The sequence below is a fragment of the Nannobrachium achirus genome (assembly GCF_963921795.1).
Source record: "Nannobrachium achirus genome assembly, chromosome: 5".
NCBI lineage: Eukaryota > Metazoa > Chordata > Actinopteri > Myctophiformes > Myctophidae > Nannobrachium > Nannobrachium achirus.
The window spans coordinates 36,664,872-36,685,798 of NC_137814.1; the positions used below are offsets into that span (position 1 = coordinate 36,664,872).

A 20,927-nucleotide genomic window follows, 5' to 3' on the forward strand; every position below is an offset into this window, starting at 1 on the left:
TTTAATGTATCAGTGTGCAGTACGCCTCCCAACCGGTGGGGTCGGGTAGAGAGAAATACGAGAAGATGGTCGCCGATCGGATTAAAATATTTTGTATTAAACAATACAGAATATAAGGGTAATTCTGCTTGAACTTAACATATTATAACATCCGTGAGCCTTCAGTATGCACTTTATTTTTGAAATTGTGATGTTTGTGTAGACATACGTGGCAAATTGGCAAAACTGCTCACGGAGGTCGATCCTTAACTGTCACACGACCGTCATGATTCAGGGCTAGTGGGCTACAACATGTGAGCTTTGAATAGCGTTTTGTCACTGTAATTGAACCACATTCCTTGAAATGTGCAGCATCAGCTGATCAATAATGGATTCAAAGCGACTCGGGCAACATTTCCCAATCAGAACCAAATGTGTTTGTAATAAAAAATAAAAAATAAAATAAAACTACAACCCATAACCGGAGGTGACGCCGTGCAAAAGGGAAGTTACGTCAATGGTGTTTTGTTGACATTTGTTTGTGAAAGACAAAACAGTGAGTGGAGAGAGACTCTCTCTCTCAGATGGTTTATTTTTGGAATCCAACTGAACGTTGCTCGGGGGGACATTGCTCGATAAACAGTAAAGACAGTTAATGGTCAATAGGTATAGCTAGCAAACGACCTCTATCCAGAGAGCGGAGTCCCAAGCAAAGCCAAGGAGCTTCAGGACCCGACGAATGGACCGAGACAAGTCGGGAACAAAACAAACCGTAGCACCGTTCGTTCTTTGACTCCACGAGTGGCTGAATCATTGTGGCTAGCAGCAGCAGCAGACACCACAACACTGGGCTTATAGACAGCTGGATGCAGGTATCTATTCTATATAACGCTAACCTCGGTAATGTATGCATTACTACAGTGGTTTTCAACCCTTTTCGTATCAAGGTCCATTATTTATTGGGCATTTGAGCCGCGGACCACCATTTGTTTTATCCTCTCAGACGCAACACTTAGAATATATTTTGTAATCGTTGGATAAGAATTGTGTGTCCACAATTGCTGTATTGATGTTGGTACCATAGTAGAGACAAGTGACAACAGGCAAACGTTGATCAAAATAATTCTTCTACATTGTGTAGCTCCTTTTTGGAGCTACATATTTATAAGGGTTTATTTGGTTACCAATTCGTCTAGCTGGGGACCACCTGGAACCCCCTCAGGGACCACATGGAGGTCCCCAGACCACTGGTTGAGAACCCCTGCATTACTAGTTTTAAAATGCCTCCAAATGCCACCTCAAATTTGTCCATCTGATTACCATACCATGTCATTCTGCTGGCTGTCAACCAAGTTGCCAATATCCAATATCAGTTAGCTTTACAGTAGTTTGGTGCAGCTGCCACTCACTGTGTAGCAGAATAGTTGTGTATTTAGTTTTACAATTTCTCAACTCTTCTTTATTCAGGGCCTATCTGTGAGAATGTGAAGCATAATGGCCAACTTAGAAGCGTACCAGGAGTATCAAAGAATTGAGGATTTCGAGGAGGACTCGCCACCGGGGGAGGAAGATTTATTACTGCATGTAACAGAAGGTCTGAAAGGTAAACATGTCAAAAATGTACATGCTGTCTTTACTTATGGAACTACCGGCAGGGAAGTGTCATAAAGTCATTAATTTAGTATACATTAGTAAATCTGTCATAGGCCATGGTGGGTGGCACAGTTCAGTGGGGTAAATAGGTTAACCGTCAGGGAGAGTGGGAACCTAAACATTGTGGGCACATTCATTTTGACAAAATGTAGAATAAATAATAAGGAAAGTATTGCAAAGTATAGCCTACATGATTTGAACATGTCAAATAAACTCGTACTGATGCATGTTCTAATCATGTATACAATACATTACTTAGTTGAGATAATTTCCCAAATTCTTAATGTTTTTAAACAAAAAATAAATAAATAAAATAGGCCATGTAACATTGAGGTGTCCACAATGTTTTGGTGTGCACTCTTCGTGTATGGTAATAAGTCGCCCTCTTTCAAAGTCGCCCCTAAACTCGTTTCCCAACGGGTCTGTGGCCTTAAGCTAGATGCAGAATAGACCAAAATGAAATATTTGCTTCTGGGGGTCCCTGGAACAAAATATTTTGTGATGGGGGTCCGTAGCCAAATACATATCATTCTGGGGGTCCTTCACATGACAAAGTTTGAGAAACACTGATGGCAACATACGTTTTTTTTTTTCAGAAAATTGTTATGATTTAGAAGACATTTGTAGATGTGCCTATCAGTGGTTAAGGACCCCCAAAATGAGTTTTTGGCCGTGGACCCCCATCTCAAAATATTTTGTTCCACGGATGGACCCCTATTGCAAACTTTTTTGTTCCAGGGACCCCCAGAAGCACAGATTTGATTTTAGTCTAATCTGCATCTAGCTTAAGGCCACAGACCCGTTGGGAAACGAGTCTGGGGCGACTTTGAAAGAGGGCGAGTTTTTTGGTATTCTCGTGTATCAGTCAATAGTCTTATGTTGAAATTATTTTAATGTGCATACACTGTGTTTTGATGACTGCTCTCTTACAGACTCATGGCACCACATCAAGAACCTGGATAACTTCTTCACAAGAATATCCTTTACAAATCCAAGTATTCTTAGCAAATACTGTGGTTATATTAGCTTTGATTAATCACTGGTCTCTCCTGTCATTCTGATTAAACCTTGGGAACTCTAATTGACCCAGAGATAAGACATCTGAAAACATGTTATGTTGGCTCACTAGAGAAGTGGCGTTCCTAGAAACTAGTCACTCAAGACACCTGAGGCCCCATGTGCAAAAATGTGCATGCTTGGAGATTGTCAGTGCATGCTGCCTGTATTGACACACTGCCTATTAGTTGAGTAGAAGGTTATGTTTACCTCGTGTTCACTGACATTGTCATACAGTATATTTCCCTTAACTTGACTGTCCACATCTACCATTTTCACCAAAAGTATGGCTTTGCCTGTATGATGGTCTCAGAGTTCTTCGAACTCATGTAAGTATTAAATAATATCAACTCAATGTTTTTATGTGAAATTAAAACACCCCACTCTTAGAACATAGCTTTTACTTAATATTATAGTCCGTTTTGATTATTATAGAATTCTAAGAAGGATGCCTGATCGCAGATTACTTCGGCCTTGGCCACATTGCAGATAATGTTTCATGTTGTTTTGACTGTTGCATGCCTCAGGCTGAAGCTTAATTTATACTCCACCATCCGACACCGCCGTACTGCAGAGTATAAGTTAGAAATGAACAAGCTCTGCCAGCACTGAGCAGACAAGAACAGGCGCTGTACTGCAATCTCATAATGTATCTGCAAGCTCCAGCTTCTTCATTCACTGCTGCTGTATATAAGAAATGACTCCTGTCCCTAAACAAAACACTGTCATTTGGATTCTGCATAATCATGTATTATTATCTCGGCAGTGCTCGATGTGATGACGTGTTTTAACAGCACTAGTCTCATATGTGGTCTTGTGAGTCAGAGCTGTAGACACAAGTCTTGAACATGATCCACAGTACTTAAGGATAATATTCAATTACATTTCCTATTTTCATGTTAATAATATTATGGGAAAAGGGGCAAAAAAAATCGCATTGCGACGCATTGGATCTAAATCGGCTATCTTCAGTGAAGAGATTTGGTGTAGGTAAAAGGAGAGGTAAAAGGAGGGCCAAGTATAGACCCCTGGAGGACCCCAGTCAACTGAAGTATATAGGGTTAAGTGGTTAAGCATTGGTGGGACCTGATGGTGACTTACAAGCCATTATCTGTGTCTCAGACAGTTACATGTCCCAGTCTAATAATGGGTCCATTCACGTGGGATTTTAATCCAGGAGCTTGAGTGCAGTATATTCTGAACCAAAATATGATATTACAACAAAATCAACTCTTTGTTTTGTTTTTAATGTTGTACTTTTTACAGTCAGTTCCTGTTTGTTGTCACATTTACAACTTTCCTGTTCAACTGTGTGGAGTATGATGTCCTGTTTGCCAACCGGGCAGTCAACCACACCACACCTGGCCAGAGCCCTTTGGACAGGAACAAGGTTACTCTGCCTGATGCTATCCTACCCAGCGAGCAGTGCACTGAGAGGTAATCCTGTACTTATATACTTTGTTGTTAGGGCTGTCACGATTATGACATTTTACATGACGATTAATTGTCACTCAAATAATTGCCATAACGATTTAGTTGTGTTTTTGTTGTTGACAATTACATTTCTTTTTGGCGTGTAGGCTTGAAATGACAAAGAAAAATGACAAAGAAATGAAGGACATATTTGACAACTTAACATTTTAAAAAGAACATTGATAGTGGAAATCTGCTACTATTTCCACAATTTTTTTAATGTTTGAACATATATAAACACTTTTCAACATGTAAACGATTATGACGATTATCACAAAATAATTGCGATTGTGTCAAATAATTGCGATTAGACGATTATGTTATAATTGTGACAGCCCTATTTGTTGTGTGTAAAAACAGTTAAGTTGTATTAAATGTACCCTACTGTATCTGCTGCTGTCCTTAGTAGTTGTTGTACATTTGTGCTTATTATTATTATTTTTTCTGTCATAGTAAAAGCGGTTGAGTGATGTTGTTTAAAATGTTAAATATATTCCCATAATAATCAATGCTCTAATAATCACGGTCTCCTAACTCTCCAGCTCTTTAGTAAACAGAAAATACATTTTACATCAGGACACAAATGTTATCCAATCAGGAGAGAGAAATCATGCATGTCAGGATTCAGGCTAAACAAATGAAATCAGAAGTGACTCAACACAAACAGAATTGTAATTGGAACACTATGTAATTGAAACTGATAAATTGGTTCTCTCTCTCCTAATTGGATGAAATTGGCAACCCATCTGAAAACTCTGTTTATTAAAGAGTTGCAGATATGTTGAAACCCCCCGTTACTGAACAAATACTGTAAATAATATAGCAATGATTACTATCAAAATGTAGAGCTTTAACTTTAGAACTAAAACATTTTGTTGTAACCTGAAAATATCACTTACAGCACCGTTGTGGGTATTAGGACCAAATACATTTTAAACATTTCAGTAATTTATGAAATGTACACTGTGTGTTCTCTGACCATGACTGGCAATTGTCGTTGAGGTCCTTTTTTGTACTGGATGAACTCCCATGTGATAGATTTTATTAGTCTAGCCTAAAACATTCGTGACCAGTGAGTGACCTAATGTTTCTTATCGGATTAAAATGAACGTCAAGATACACTCCCGTTCACAGACAAGTGATATGGAGCGATGGTGGCCTACTTTAATATAGCCTGCAGGTTTCTTCTTTAACCTAGATCCTGATGAATACAAATGACTTTTATTTAAGATGTCAGGCTAATGCTATTTAAGCGTTCTTTTGAATAAGTCTGCACAGTAAAAATCATATTTGATGTTGGTTTATTTCCACTTTCCAATAGCACACGAGCAACAAATTTGAAGTGAGATTTTGAACAGTTGTGGTTGGTTTGTTTCAAGTCAATGGAATAGTATTGAATTCTAAACGGTTTTAGGTGCTTGTGAGGTTAGTTACTGTGACACTTAATCCTGACTTGTTTACTTTATTCTTGCTAACATTGAAGGGCTTATGGTTTACTCACAGAGCCAAGTTTAACATAAGTATTATTTCTCTCTTTGAGAATTAAGCTTTCTCTCTTTGAGAATTAAGCTTTCTCTCTTTGAGAATTAAGCTATGTCACATTTGTGGCTTTAAAAATGTCACTTGAGGCAATGGTTGTTCATTGATTTACAGCAGCTAATTCGGTAAAGCGCCCAGATTGAGCCACAAGCTGGCTTTGCCGTTTACACCAAGTAATGCCCTGTAATAAATTACAACACTTCCTGTAGTAGTGGATGTCTCCTTAGAGCAGGTTATTTGTGCCCCTATACTCCGGGTGGCACTAGGAAGCGGGGTAGATGTAATGGATAGCCCCTGCAAGGTAAAATGGCCCAAGTAGCTACAGACACTGACAACAGGCTGAGCCAACAGCCTGACAACCACATGACACCACCGCTAGTTTACCACAAGTCATAGACCCCCCCCCCCCCCCCCCCCCCCCCCCCCACTAACACACTGAGATCATTTTCCATCATGAAGCTTAGCACCAGCTTGTTTTCCCCCTACCAGTGGGCATACCATCAGTTTGCCCCTGATCCAAGAAATGACCATGGCTGAACATTTTGTTTATATCAGTGACGCAGGTACTTGGCGTCCAACTTGAGAACAACTTGTCCTGGAGTTTAGAGGTTGCTCTCTTCCTTGTACTGTCCCCTCGCCGGTCTCTGACATGCAATGTACCTGTAGATCTGAATCATAACTCCCATTAGGGTGCATAAACATGCACGTTTATGTGCATGTTTATATCTACATTGCTTGATGCTAGGAATGTGTGTCTATAAATTTGATTTGAATATAATCATAACATGACATTTAAATGGCACCATGTTTCCACCTAAATATACTATAATTAATAATAATAGGGAATAATAACTCAAAAGAAAATGATAATGAATAATAATAAGAAATGCATGTCTCCTACATGTGTTCACTGTTTTGAAATGGGATCTGGAGTGTCCATATCTTGTAAACAGAAGCCTACCTAGTGTCAGTTTAATGCATTACAAGGGACTTTATAACAGATAAACAGATGCTGAAGGGCATCTGTTTATAATGCATATTGCATCAGGCATCTGTTCATGCGATATGATGAGGACCGTGGAGGGTTTACACATGTACCCTTGAATACCGGCTTGAACACTTTATAAAGACTGAATCTTTGATTTGTGCAGGGCTGAGCATCAGATTGTAAATATGTATTTATTTATTTCACAGCAGATATTCTACATATGAAATGTAACCCTTAAATTCAAATAATTATTTCAATGGACTAAAATCTTGTTTTATTTGATGGCCTCCCTGCCCTGGCATTTGGCCTTTGTGCCCTCAAAACATGGACAACCCCAAAGGCCAAGTGGCCTTGCCCCTAAAATGACGAAATTCCAGGCCTGCTGTATATACTCCTGTAGAAGCCACAAGTCCATATAAACCAACCACATTTTAAGAAAAACATTTTTTCTTTACAATGTCAGAGAAAGTACACTAGTACCCACGATCCTAAAGTGTAGTAGCAGGGTTTCTGATTGGTGGAGCTCACTGTTACCTTAGAAATGGTTACCATCCCTTTGAATGTCTCTGTCGCGTAATAGTGGAATGCAAGTAGTCGGCTTGTGAGTTTCTGCTACCACTAGGTGCCATGGCCTGTATGGATGGTCGTACATTGTTGAGAATCTACGATATTACAACATTATTATTCATAATATAAATACTTTAATAATGACTTGAATTACAATGAATTACATGTAAGAAGAAGTAAGCTAAACTAATTTGAGGTTGGAAGCGTTGGAAAGGTAAGCGCAATAGTTTATGGTTTGACTAGTTCCTTCACTCTTAAAATTGTTCTATACGCAGTCATGGTCCATTCTTTTGTTTTCTCAAATTTTCTTTATTTTAACCTAATCAAATGTTTTAAATGTTTTAACCTTGGTTGAAGCCAAGGTTTAAAACTCTTTATTAAAAGTATCTTCTGAAATGTCTATGGAGTAAAACTGGACCGGGAATTGAGAAGTTCAAAAAGTTGGTTGTCACTGTTATGCTCTATTCTCTGTTTCTGCATAGGATCCAAGACAGTAGCTGGATCATATTCCTCCTCATCATGGCTGGAATCTTCTGGCTCTATCGTCTCATTAAAGTGTTCTGTAACATCCTGAGCTACTGGGAGATCCGGCAATTCTACATCAAAGCACTAAAGATCAGAATGGTGAGGCCTGTGTTGCTTTCACCTTGATTTTTGAAGCCAAAAGTCTGCTTCAAAACTACGCACAACCAAATCAAGTTTGTGATAATTTCGTCATTTTAGTTTACTTTGGATGGTGATGAAGATGAACGTCACTAGGTGTTGGTGTAATGTGCCATTAGGCTTGTAGTCATGTTTATTTTATTCTCATTTCCTTCATCTCCCAGGACGAACTGTGCAACTTCTCATGGCAAGAAGTCCAGGACCGCATCATCAGCCTGCAGCGAGAACAGCAGATGTGCATCCACAAGAAAGAGCTGACGGAGCTGGACATCTACCACCGCATCCTACGATTCAAGAACTACATGGTGGCCATGGTAAACAAGTCCCTGCTGCCAGTACAGCTGCAGCTCCCCCTGCTGGGTAACGTGGTCTTCCTCACCCAGGGCCTGAAGTACAACTTTGAGCTCATCCTTTTCTGGGGGCCTGGCTCGCTGTTCCAGAATAAATGGAACCTGCACCCCAAGTACAAGCGGGCCGGAAACCGCCTGGAACTGGCTCAGCAGCTTAGCCGCATCATCCTACTGATGGGCTTGGCCAACCTGCTGCTATGCCCCTTCATCCTGGTGTGGCAGGTGCTCTACGCCTTCTTCAGTTACACCGAGGTGATCCGAAGGGAGCCCGGGAGCCTCGGCGCGCGACGCTGGTCCCTGTGGGGACGCCTCTACCTGCGTCACTTCAACGAGCTGAATCATGAGCTGCACGGGCGTCTGGGCCGTGGCTACAAACCCACCTCCAAGTACATGAACTCCTTCACGTCGCCGCTGCTTACCGTGCTGGCCAAGAACTTTGCCTTCTTCTCGGGTTCAGTGCTGGCTGTGCTCATTGCCCTGACAGTCTACGATGAGGATGTTCTGACAGTACAGCACATCCTGACGGCCATCACTGTGCTAGGGGTCACAATCACAATCGCCAGGTGAGGGATTCACCACTGCTATCATAAATGCCAACTATTTAGAAGCAAGTGACACTTTTATTTGCACACTGTCATTGTTATCATCTAATGAGATTTACACCAAACATATCGAACTACTGGGCACACTCCTAGGCATTCCCAGTTCACATATACTCTAGTAATAGTAAACTTTTGCACACCTGAAAAAAGTTTTGGTGCAAAAAAGTAAAATAGTGCATGATGTTCTGTAACTCACAAAATACTAAATTGAATGCAGCGATTCCTTCGTCAGGGATACATCTTAATATGGAAGTTATGTATCCGTTTGCAGATCCATGCACTCCTCAATAGTTCACATGTTCTGCCTGTAACGGTTTGGAAAAAGAGAAATGACGTGTTGCGTTTCCCACCAACACTCCAGGTCCTTCATCCCAGATGAGCATATGGTGTGGTGTCCAGAGCAGCTGTTGCAGTGTGTGTTGGCACACATCCACTACATGCCAGACCACTGGAGGGGCAACGCCAACAAGAGTGAGACCCGCGATGAGGTGGCACAGCTGTTCCAATACAAAGCGGTGAGGAAGTCATGACCTCTGTTGACAGATAGAGCTAATTTTCCACACCTAAACACAAATTTGGTATGTTTTCTATTCATTTCTTTCCAGCCGTGAGTGTGACTGATGAGCAATTTCTAGGAATGCAACTATCACTTAATATGTTATTACTAGCGAGTATTCTGTTGATTTCATTTTTGATTAATGTGTTTCTTGTATTTTTAAATTTTTTAGTAGGGCATTTTTATAATCGACTGAAATCGATTAGCCTGATTAACCACTTAGGCACTATTTTATACTGCTATTTTCGCTATTTTCGAACTGTTATGAAAATGGATTTTTGTTTTTAATCAATTGTTGTTTTTTTATATTCAATTACATTGATTAGTTGGATTTACTGTTGCACCCCTAGCTATTTCATACAGTACATTGCCAGTGATATATCATCAGAAAGATTTAGGGGTATCAATGTTTTCACATGGCTAACATGCATAAAACATGGATAAGGCTGAAGCTGATTCAAATCTGACAGGAGGCACGGTGTCGCCTGCCTTTCCTGTCTCTCTTTGTATCTATTATTATATATAAAGATTATATAATGTAATTAACAATCAAAGTAACATTTAATTTGAAATGTTATGTTTAGCTATGTCAGAGGATTTGTGTCTAAAAAAGTGGATATACATTGTGTATTTTGATTAATGATTAAGTGAAGCTATGGAGGCACATACAGAAGTTCTCAAGTTATGAAATATAGGAAACCGCGGAGAGCCACATCAACTCACCACTGAAGGCTGATGTTGAAACATCTTTCTTCATATCAACTTTGGAATGCATCACTACCTCATAATTGGTACTTGCTAAGTTGCTAGGTGGTTGATGTTGTTGATTTCCAGTGCAGTGGTTATAAAGTTTACCTGATGCTAAATAGCAACTCTTGTCTCTTTCCAAATCAGGTATTTATTTTGGAAGAGCTGCTCAGTCCTATTGTCACACCCTTCATCCTCATCTTCCTCCTGAGGAATAAATCTCTGGAGATCATCGATTTCTTCAGGAACTTCACCGTGGAGGTTGTCGGAGTTGGGGACATCTGCTCCTTCGCACAGATGGACATCAGACGCCATGGAAACCCAATGGTAAGTGTCATTTTTAGTGTTTCTGAAGCTTTAGTGTTTTCTTATGAACTTGTGCATTGCCAGCTTTCATGTTTTGTAAGACGCAAATCCTCTGATCTCTTTGCAGTGGATGTCGGAGGGCCAGACAGAAGCATCTGTCTACCAGCAAGCTGAGAATGGAAAGACAGAGTTGTCCCTCATGCACTTCACTATCAAGAACCCGCGCTGGCAGCCTCCTCAGGAAAGCTCTGTGTTTATCAGCCATCTGAAGGAGAAGGTGCACCAGGATGCTAAGGAAGGACCCTCTACCCAGCTGCTACTCTCTGAGGCTCCACTCTGCACCTCGCTGCTGTCTAATGAGTCCGCCTCTGGGGTGTGTATCCCTGACACTAGAATATATACATACAGCGTGTATCCCGACCCTAGAATACTGTATATACAACATGTATTCCTGACAATAGAATATAGCAGTCAAATACTGAGTGTAGACAGTTATAGCTTTAATAATGTCTGTCTATTACCAGTGTTTGCTGTTTTTGTTTTTAATGGCAAATATACAACATCATCAAAACATTTGATTCATATACACTTTTATTTTGATTGTGTAACTGTTAAATAATATGTCTGTGTCACATCCAGCCTGACAATTTATTGGCCAGTGTTCTGGGCCACCCTGTCCTGACTGCGAGCGGACTGCCGGGACGTGACCGGCGCTTCCTCCCACAGAACACTGCTGCATCAGCAGCCGCCAGCGTCCTGGCGTCTCTGTCCTCTTCCCAGTTCCACCACGGCAGCCGCAGCCGCTCGCACAGCCTCCTGCCCTTCTCCTCCCACCCCGATAGCACCATGTACCGCAGCGACCGCACCATTATTGACAGGTATCCATCTGGCTTCACACTCCCACATTCTGTCCCTTACTTGACTACGGCGCGGGGGCCTAATGATCTCACACCATCACACGCCTTTTGAATATCACACCATATCGTCCATGTCGGGTAGAAAAACGAAAATGTGTGTCCAACACAGTTACTTTTCAGGAAAAAAGAACCTTTTAACTCATTTGATGCCACCATTAAACTTCGACTTTGGTAGTTCCCTGCCATGCTCTTTTATGTTTTTTTACCTTTTTGAAGTTTGTGGCCTATGACAAAAACAGCATTTGAATCCATCATATGGTTCCATAGATGCAAGCTAACTAGTTCGCATTGTTTACAATGGAGACGGCAGGCAGGATCAGGAAACAGAGAAATGGGCGTTTCCTGCAAAACTTTACATGGGATTGGGATGTAGTCTTGCGTAGCCAGTCAACTATTCCACAATCTCCGAATGCTATATAGAGTCTGGAACTGCAGCTTCCAAACGACGAGTAACGGAAGTAGTCACTGCTGCACGGAACTGTAGTCCCACTGGAAACATGACGGAACCACACTAGCACAGACAGAGTCATTTGAGCGGCATATTCTAGTTATGCTTGTATAGTTTGAATATAATTTGAAAACATCATGGAAGTAATGCAACACCAGAGAAAGACAAAATAACACCTCAAAGAATATTGAAAGAAAACGCTTTCAGTAGGACTTGTTATCGCTACTGCACCAAGGGAGCGGGTGCGTCACATCCGCTTTATCTCGCACTCATCGTCAGACTTCTGTTGCCCCAAACTGTATGACGGGAGCATTTGCAAATTGTGGGAGTCAACAGTCTGGTCACTTGAGACTACATGGGAGGCAATGCAGATTTGCCTTTTTTTTATATCCGGCTTGAACTGTTTCTGGGTCGAAAAAAAAAGTTAGTTATAAAACATCAGTACAGGCTAATGAAACCTTTATAATAATTGCTTCTTCAACAGCATATCCAACAGTGAGTCTCATCCCCGGAGCAATGCACTAGTCTCTGAGTTCGCCTCAGCAGAGATGAGTCTCCATGCGATCTATATGCATGAGGTAAGTTACCAGTCATGGGAAAGAAATGTCAGGTTCGTTGGTAGAATAATGGTGAAGTGCTCTTTCTTGCTGTACTCTTAATAAATAGCCTCTTTTTTGTCTCCAGGTCCACCAGCAGAGCTCCCAGCCCCAGAGAACTTCAGGGCAATGGCAAAACCCAGTGCCAATGAGAGATCTACACAGTAACACCAGTAAGTGGATATATTATTTCACTTTCCCAGGCTCTGCTAGCCTTTGTGTGAAAATCACATTGTGGTTTGTTTTGCTACGAATGACTACTGCTCTTTGTGTGAGTTAAATAAGAGGAGTACTGGCTATTGAGTATCACAGTGATTGATAGATATTGCAAACCCCACAGATGAACTAACTAAGTCTTTGTGTAGAATAATATCTGGAGATCAGGGCTCAGTTGGTGGTTGAACAATAGACCACACTACTAGGAAAGGTTGTGTCTAAGAATTGGTTCCAAAACATTGGTGCCATCCAAAGGAATGTATGATCATTAAAAGTATTTAGAAACACACACATCTATATCATTCCATACTAACTCACTTAAGACCTCCCGGTTCATGTCGGGATTTCCTTGAGATACCGGTAACCTTAAAAATCCTATACATTTATTTGGTCGTGAATTTTTTATTTTATTCTTTTGCTAAATATTTCTGTGGAGCTGAAAAACTTTTATTATAATTTTTACTCTATAAGGATTATTTTAACTTAACTAAATGTATAATTTTTATTTTACACAAACTGTATGGTAGGACATCTTCAGTGGTTGGAAGTGGTCTCCCTACTAATCTTCCCTTAAGAAATGTAGACCCTGGTGTTGTGTAGGACACCTACTGGTTGAGAAGTAGTACTGCTTGAAGCTCATACACATTATCTCCCCCTGACCGAGCGGGAATGCCTTTTTGGAGAGGTGGTAAAAATGTTGTCTCATGCGGGAGACCCAGGTGCCAACCCTGGATAGGACATGCAGGTTATGGATTGGAGCTTTCATTTCCTTAAGACGTTTGTATAGTAAAGTCAAGTGATAATAATTCATTGCAGATGTATAAAGAAAGGTTATATTTCTCTATATATTTTAGTTTTTTATAGTTTAGTCATTTTTATAGCTAATATCTTGTACTTTTCACTGGTTATATTTACATTCAGTGGACTGGTTGTGTGAAAATGGATGTGTTTTTAATTGGGTTCAGAAAATGTGCAAGTTAACTTGTAATGGGTTGGTTTGATGCAGAATGGAGTCACTTATAATATGTTTCATTTATAAAACGCACAGACTGATTCACTTTCATGGCTAATTTAGAAGCTCAATGCATTGCACCATGGCATGTTGTGAGCTTGTTTTCAAGTTTGTCTATTTTTGCCTGACACTTGTACAATGCATTTATTGAATTTGCCTCTTTCTCTGGCTTTGTCCTCTACATTACACTTGTAAGAAATGCTTGTTTACAGAAAATTATTAATGAGAAAGGCATAATATAACATCTTTAAATCTGATATGCATCTGCACTGAATATTAACACGTGTGGATTTCCTGTCCAGATAAAGTTTGTGCCCTCCCCTTCATCAGAGTCGGAGGTTTGCATCTGGCTTGACTGGGCATTGATTGAATATAATACATTCGGGGTGGGTGTACAATAAGTCTCCCTGCTTCTCTCTTCACCTGATGTTCAAAATTCAATTCATCCCCTGAGCAAGCATATTTCCATATAAGTTACATTGGGCTGCTTTAGTTTTTGCATGAATTGTTTCTAGAATATCAATGACATGAACTGAACATGCAACCAAATATGAGGTGGCATGGGATATTGACAACATTTAGCATATCATTAAATGTATAAAACAAGGTGTAACTGTTTATTTGTTTTCATTATTATTTTTGAGCGGTGGTCACAACGCTCCTATACGTGGCCGTGTGTGTGGGTATGTCTGTCTCCGTCCGGGTCTGTCTGTCTGTCTGTCTGTCTGTATGTAGCCTACAGTACCTTTTATGACCACACATGTTAAGGGAGGGGCGCTGTTGTTCAGGCAAGGCCAGAACAGGCAAGGCGCACGCACGCACGCACACACACACACACACACACACACACACACACACGCACAGACTCCACCGCTCAGTTCACACAAGTGTTATTTTTTTAATACTTTTTAAAAACATAATTTGTGTCGTATCCATCAGGTTCTCAGGCACGTAGTGGCAATGCAGCCAACAGTTCTATGCCCTCAACTCTCCACCTGGGTGGCTGGACAGAAGAGGAAGAGGAGGATGAAGGAGAAGAAGAACTTAACAGTGGATCTACTCCAAAACAGGGCACTGGGTCTGGGAGTAGCTGCTGAAGTGCCTTATGTCATAGGGTAAGTTGATGTGCTCTCTTCAACTCTCGACCAGATGACATTCGTGGCATGACCTTTCTTTAATGGAACAAACCAATTATATGTTTATTGGCCATTTTGTTCTTACTTCATACCTGAGTATAGCGAGGAGCTAAATCAGCTGAGGTTTTGGACAAGGTTGACACCCCCTCGCGGCTTGGGAGCTTTTGGCTACGCCCCCTTCATGGCAGGGAACATTGAGTTTTGAGGGTAGCAATGTTTTCATAAAATACCAAAGAAGTGTTTTAATTTTTTATTTACACATCGCCCGCTACCACTGCGCTTTCTGTGGAGACGCGCATTTAACATAGAATGACAATAACAATGAAATAAAACGCTTTACTATGCAGGAAAAAAGGGGGGAAATACCAAAGAAGTGTTTATTATTCTTATTTTCACGTTGCCCACTGTGCTTTCAGCGGAGACGCGCTTGACACAAGAGGTCTCCCTCTCTCTTTTGCATCGCGAGCCTAGGGGGGCGTCAACCTTGTCCAAAACCTTAGCCGAGTATATGAGATGAGAGCAAAATGGCTCTCATTTCATATTTGGTCTTCTCATGGTCTAATGGTCTTCTCCTCTCTTCTCTTTGTAGTGTTTACACGTTACTTTTCGTCAATGAACATTGTGGCCTTAGATGATCTTCGTGGAGAGAGTTTTAGACTGGATCTTTTAAAAACATCCATCAGCGTTTGTTGTGGGAGAAGCTCATCGAATAACCACTGTCTTTGCACCTCCATGCCTCCCGCTGTCACACCAAGAGGAATATATGGCATCAGGGAAAACCATGTCTTCCATCCCTTTGATCATCGTTTTGTTAAGTGAACATTTATATATGGCTCATGAAGATTGTGTGAGTGAGTGAAAGACATATATTATGTGATTATGATGTTTCTCTATGTTGGAAGGGCACGGTAGTTGGTGTGGAATGCAACCGATTCATCACAGCTTCTGTTCTACCATTCAGGAGTCTTACAGTCCTGTGTGTCTCATTTCCCGCTGAATGGTTTCTTTCCGTTTGTCGCAAAGATTATGAGCTGCATTGTAGCTGACAAACCATATTCAGAATCATATACAGTAGGATTGTTTAATTTAGTTTTTTTAACACCCCTTGTACTCGGCCCAAGTCATTTGTAAATACATTTTGCCGTCTTATGAATAATCATTTTTTGTTTGTATTACCAGATATGATGCTTGACAAAGATCAAATGTGCTGTGATGATGGGGAGTGGGTGGCAGTCATGTTACTTGAGTCATCACTAATGCACCATAGGCTCTGTCTCATTTGCAAGGAAACTCATTGCTAGGTAGCATTTTTAGAACGCTTAGGACTAGGAATAGAACTAGGATATATCTTAATTAGGTTCCTTAATTTGTTGAAACTATTAATATTAATTAATATAACAACTGACGGATTAACGCTATTAGTTAAACAGTAAAATGGGAAGGTACTAAAGTGAAGTTCCTTCCTGAAGTATTAAAATGGGTAAGCTACTACTGCCTTATACATGTGACTCGGGTAAATAAGGCCCCATTTAGACTGCAGTCAAATCCAGCCTAAATCTTATTCATTTCTCAAATCCGAACTTTTGGCCCATCTGTTCAGATCGAATCTGTGTGTTCAGACTGATTTTCAACCCAAAGCCGCCCTGCGTCGACATATCTGCTTTGTTACCATGGTAACGACATAGACATTATGACTTCTCTCTTTACGTTCTTCAAATTCTTAAATTTCCTCTGACATTTGCAGATAGGACCTTAATATGAACCCATTTTCTGCCATGCCGTGAGATATGTCTAATGTCTTCGTATATTGCTTGCTTGTTCCTGTACATTTTGCATGTACTGAGGCATTCTTCCAAAGTGCTAGGAGACATTGAATATATCTGTCTGTCCACTGAAAGCTACCCAGTACCCACCATTTCTTCTGGAGTGTAAAACCTATGCTGAACTATTATTTTATTCCCCTTGCGCTCTCGTAAATCAAAATGCAATTATTGCACTCCGTAATGACGTCAGTGGCACTCGGGTCGCGCTCCAAGTTTTGGACAGTTTGATATGCGACTAGGCTCGTTAGATCAGGTTATTGCGTTCAGACTGAGACACATCTTTAGAAATCAGATCTCTGAATGTGGCTCAAGTGTAAGAATCTGATTAAATCAGATTCCAATCTGCATGTGGCACAGATCTGATTCAGGCTGGATTTGGCTACCAGTGTAAATGGGGCCTAAGGAACCTTGAGCACTTCAGGAAGTTGACAAGCCATGACTGTTAGGCAATTTCCATACAATTATATTAATTATACATTTATAATCTGATTTGATATTTTAGTTATGCATCAATCAAAAATAGTCTGGTTTGATGACTGAGGCAGTTATGTACTACGTATGTACGATGACTTACACAGATCTAGTAGAATGAAGTTATGGCAAACCTCTCCACCACAAGTAGGAAATCATTCTTTCAATTACGTTTTGTCGGCTAAGGGGTTGATGAGGGTTGACTCGGCTGTCAGTACTAGTGGACAAAGCACTCAACCCATAGCATCAGCTTCAGCATGTAAAAACATGAGAGCTCCAAAATGCTTTATTTTGAGTCGCTTGAGCTTGAGACGGATAACTTGATCTCTACATTTCTAAATTCATTTAGCATTTTAGATTAAGCCGATTTCTAAAGAGGAACATTCCTTACAAGTTACCATAGTGATGGGATGTATCCTTCCAAATGAGACACAACCATGGAAACCTGACAAAAGCCCAATTGGGCTTGATAAAACCTGTTTTTAAACTGGACATGCAAATGCTTTGAAAGCTGCTCAGTCTCTGTTTTGTGGGCCTAATACAGATTTCCTTCAGTATTAATATAGCACCTAGTAATGTTCCCTTCATATGTATGTTCTTGGAGCCTATAGCAAGACTGAACCCTGGACCACAATTACACCTGGAACTTATGTCCCTAAGGAATTAGATTGATTAAGATTTTACACAAAAAGCACATGCAAATGGTGCTTAGGATTTGAATGCCAGGTTTAGATGAGTTCCATTCTTCATCTTACAGAGGCATCCTGATTAGTCATTGTCCTGATAACAGCATCTAGTAATTCAGCGATTTAAAAATCGCTGTCAAGGATAGTTTTACGAGAACAAACAAAGCACGGTGTAATTGTTTGTACTGGCATGTGTTATGTACATTGTTTTTGTGCTGCTAGAAATTCTTATTTTCCCAAAATGCGCACACACACAAAAAAAAACTTCTTGCAAGGGCTCATTCTAAGGCATGCATTGTTGCATCTGCAGCGATTGGACATTTTGGTTTGAAGATTGAAAATGCAAGAATTGCAAATGTTTTTATGCTTTCTAAATGAGAGAGAGGATGGTGGTAAAAATGTATGCTTTTGTTTTTACACACTCTGCATCCTTGTTTAGGTTTATTTATTTTTGTGCCCCACTTATTTAATTTATAGCTATCATAGACATTATTTAAAAAAGCGAAATAAGTTTTAAATATGGATATGTCACATAAGGAATGTTTTGTAAAAAAGAGCTTGATACTGTCCCGCGCTTTAGAAGAAGCTAAAGGAAGAAAATTGCTTCAGAATGTCTCCCATGTAATAGAAAATAGAACATTGCAGGTGCAGTGTGTGAAAGGAGCCTGAAATGAAAAACTTTTTGGTGGTATTACTCCCCAGACTGGGTTCATTGCTGTCAGTGATGACACTGCCCACCTGTGTGATACTGAATGTGATCTACACATTTAAACAAAGTGGCATGTATACACTTATACCACTTCATAGCTACTCGTTGAAATGACACAAAGTAGATTACTCCTCTCACTTAGATTGCATTCTAGGCCACAATAGAGGGTATGCGCGTGACATCATCCTACCTGGAAGTTATGCGGGAACGCCTACTGAGTGGCAAAGAAAACAGTCAGTAGGAGTCATGAGGAGTCAGCAGGAGTTATGAGGAGTCAGGAAGAGTTTCCCAATGAGCGCTTCCAAACTCCAATGCTTCATGCTGCTTTATGTTCTGCCACTCAGTCTAGATGAGTGGCATATGATGCATACCCTCTATTAGATCTCACCGTCGATTGTCATCCTCCGCTACTGTAAGACCAAGGGCACAGAAAGTATATGTGTTGTGTTTTTTGCCCTGCCAGGTCATTTATTCTATTCCTTTTTGTGTGCGTGAGTGTGTATGTGTACACACACACACGTGAGCCACACATGGTGTGTGTGTGTGTGTGTGGTCACTGTGGTGTACGCTGAGAGTATGAGTTCGGACTTCTTCATAATTATGCTAATATTAACTCAGCATTTTGCACTGACTCACAATCTACTTTTATATCAATAGATATATTTACATCAATTTACATTTTAGATAGGCCAGGTCTCAAAGGGACATTGAGTCAGTCTCCTCATAGCAGTAAAATGTGTATTATAGTAATCTGGAAGCACTGTGGCAAAGCATACGTTAGGTTGATGTAACCTCGGGTCAGTAATAGTCGCTCCTCTACGGGATGATGTCTCTCTGTGTTTCTGTCACACTTTAGACCTGTCAGACACGCTACATGCATAGTGCTCTTTGCTGTTCATTTGTTGTGCTGTTCATTTCTCAAATGCAGGGGGTTGTAAGTTGTGGAGACGTTGGAGCTCAAGTTTGTGTACAGAATTGATTTCCTCAGGCTGTCTCCGCATCTAGGGCTCACTGTCATGTCTGCGTCCTTTTACTTTAAACAGTGCCTTAGGATTAGTTCTCCCTAGACACACCACTTTACGTACACCCCCATGTTTGCAGGTTTAGATGCACGTATGTACAGTATACGTACACCCTCATGTTTGCAGGTTTAGATGCACGTATGTACAGTATTTATTATTAAAGTTTTATCGGCACGTCATTGTGTATGACATGGAGTATACACAGTGGAATTGTACTATGATATTGTGGGTGTGGCTTGCAACATGATGGTCATTTATCGTCCGACAACCGCTAATGTCATCGTCATGTCTGGTATCATCTGTCTTCACAGTCACTGAACATGCAGTAGTTCTGAGGAGGCTGGGATGTTCTTATCATGGCCAACCTTCTCACACTTTGGCTCCGTATCCACTAATAACAACAGTCTATAAATCATATTGACTGGAACAAGGTGCTAAGTTTTCACCCTCAAGTGTTGAATAGGTTTTGTTAGCTTTGTTTTTTGTTTTGTTTTTGTTTTTTTATGGTTTGGTCATTTAAGAAACACTAGCTGAAAATGAAACATGCCAAAAGACCTTGTTTTCAGCACAGCTTTACTCTACACATTTCATCTCCTATGAATGAAATAGAGAGGCTAATTAATTTTGTGTGTATTTAATCATGAAAGTGTGTCTGAACATGTGATTTGAAATAAAAAATGATAATATACATTTTAACCTGTGCAGCATATTATGTTGAATTATGGCTGTGTGCAAATTTGCACTCAGCAGTGTGCAGAAGAGAGTGCAGAAGCTGATATTTTGGTTTTGGGCCAGACCGGTCTGCAGAAAACAAATGATAATGTGAATTCACACGACTGGGATGGTTTGCAAGACTATAGTAATAGTAATATTTTAAAATTCAAGCATTTAGCAGACACTCATATCCAGAGTGACTTACTGTATGCGCAACTCCGAGTAAATGGCATAAAGATAAACCTTAGTCAACAAACAACAGGGTAAATAGTCACATTAGTGGAAATAGAATAATGTAGTGCTTCAAAGAAATAAGGTTACTACTGTAGTACTTAAATATAAACACACTATCTGTCTAACACTATCTAAATTTGGTCAAGCAAAAGCAAATCTACAAGAAAATCTAACAAGTAACCAACATGCCTATATGCATAAATAGCATATATCAAAATTTGATAGGAAGCGATACAAGGAGATGATCATTTTAGAGTGTATTATAATCACTGCGATTGAACAGGGCTCCCTTGTAAACGAGATTTCTGATCTCAATGTATAAATAAAGCTTAAATAAAAACAATATATATAATGTCATTGTTTTTTAACTTTAGCATTGTGTCAAGAAAATCTTTCACGCCTCATTGTTTGAACCCAATCACCAAATGATCTACTATGAAAATGATATTAAACTATGATCCTGA

General features: G+C 40.2%; 1 protein-coding gene across 1 annotated transcript; it reads left to right on the plus strand.

Annotated features, from left to right (window-relative positions):
• Positions 1-564: 564 nt before the first annotated feature.
• Positions 565-18,034, plus strand: atg9b (autophagy related 9B). The gene is made up of 15 exons (XM_080726446.1): positions 565-851; positions 1,447-1,582; positions 2,565-2,608; positions 2,953-3,017; positions 3,955-4,125; positions 7,738-7,879; positions 8,083-8,831; positions 9,232-9,385; positions 10,321-10,500; positions 10,607-10,852; positions 11,119-11,357; positions 12,329-12,422; positions 12,529-12,613; positions 14,608-14,783; positions 15,394-18,034. The coding sequence occupies exons 2-14, from the start codon at positions 1,474-1,476 to the stop codon at positions 14,763-14,765; spliced, it is 2,436 nt and encodes an 811-aa protein (XP_080582572.1). The 5' UTR covers positions 565-851; positions 1,447-1,473; the 3' UTR covers positions 14,766-14,783; positions 15,394-18,034.
• Positions 18,035-20,927: the final 2,893 nt, after the last annotated feature.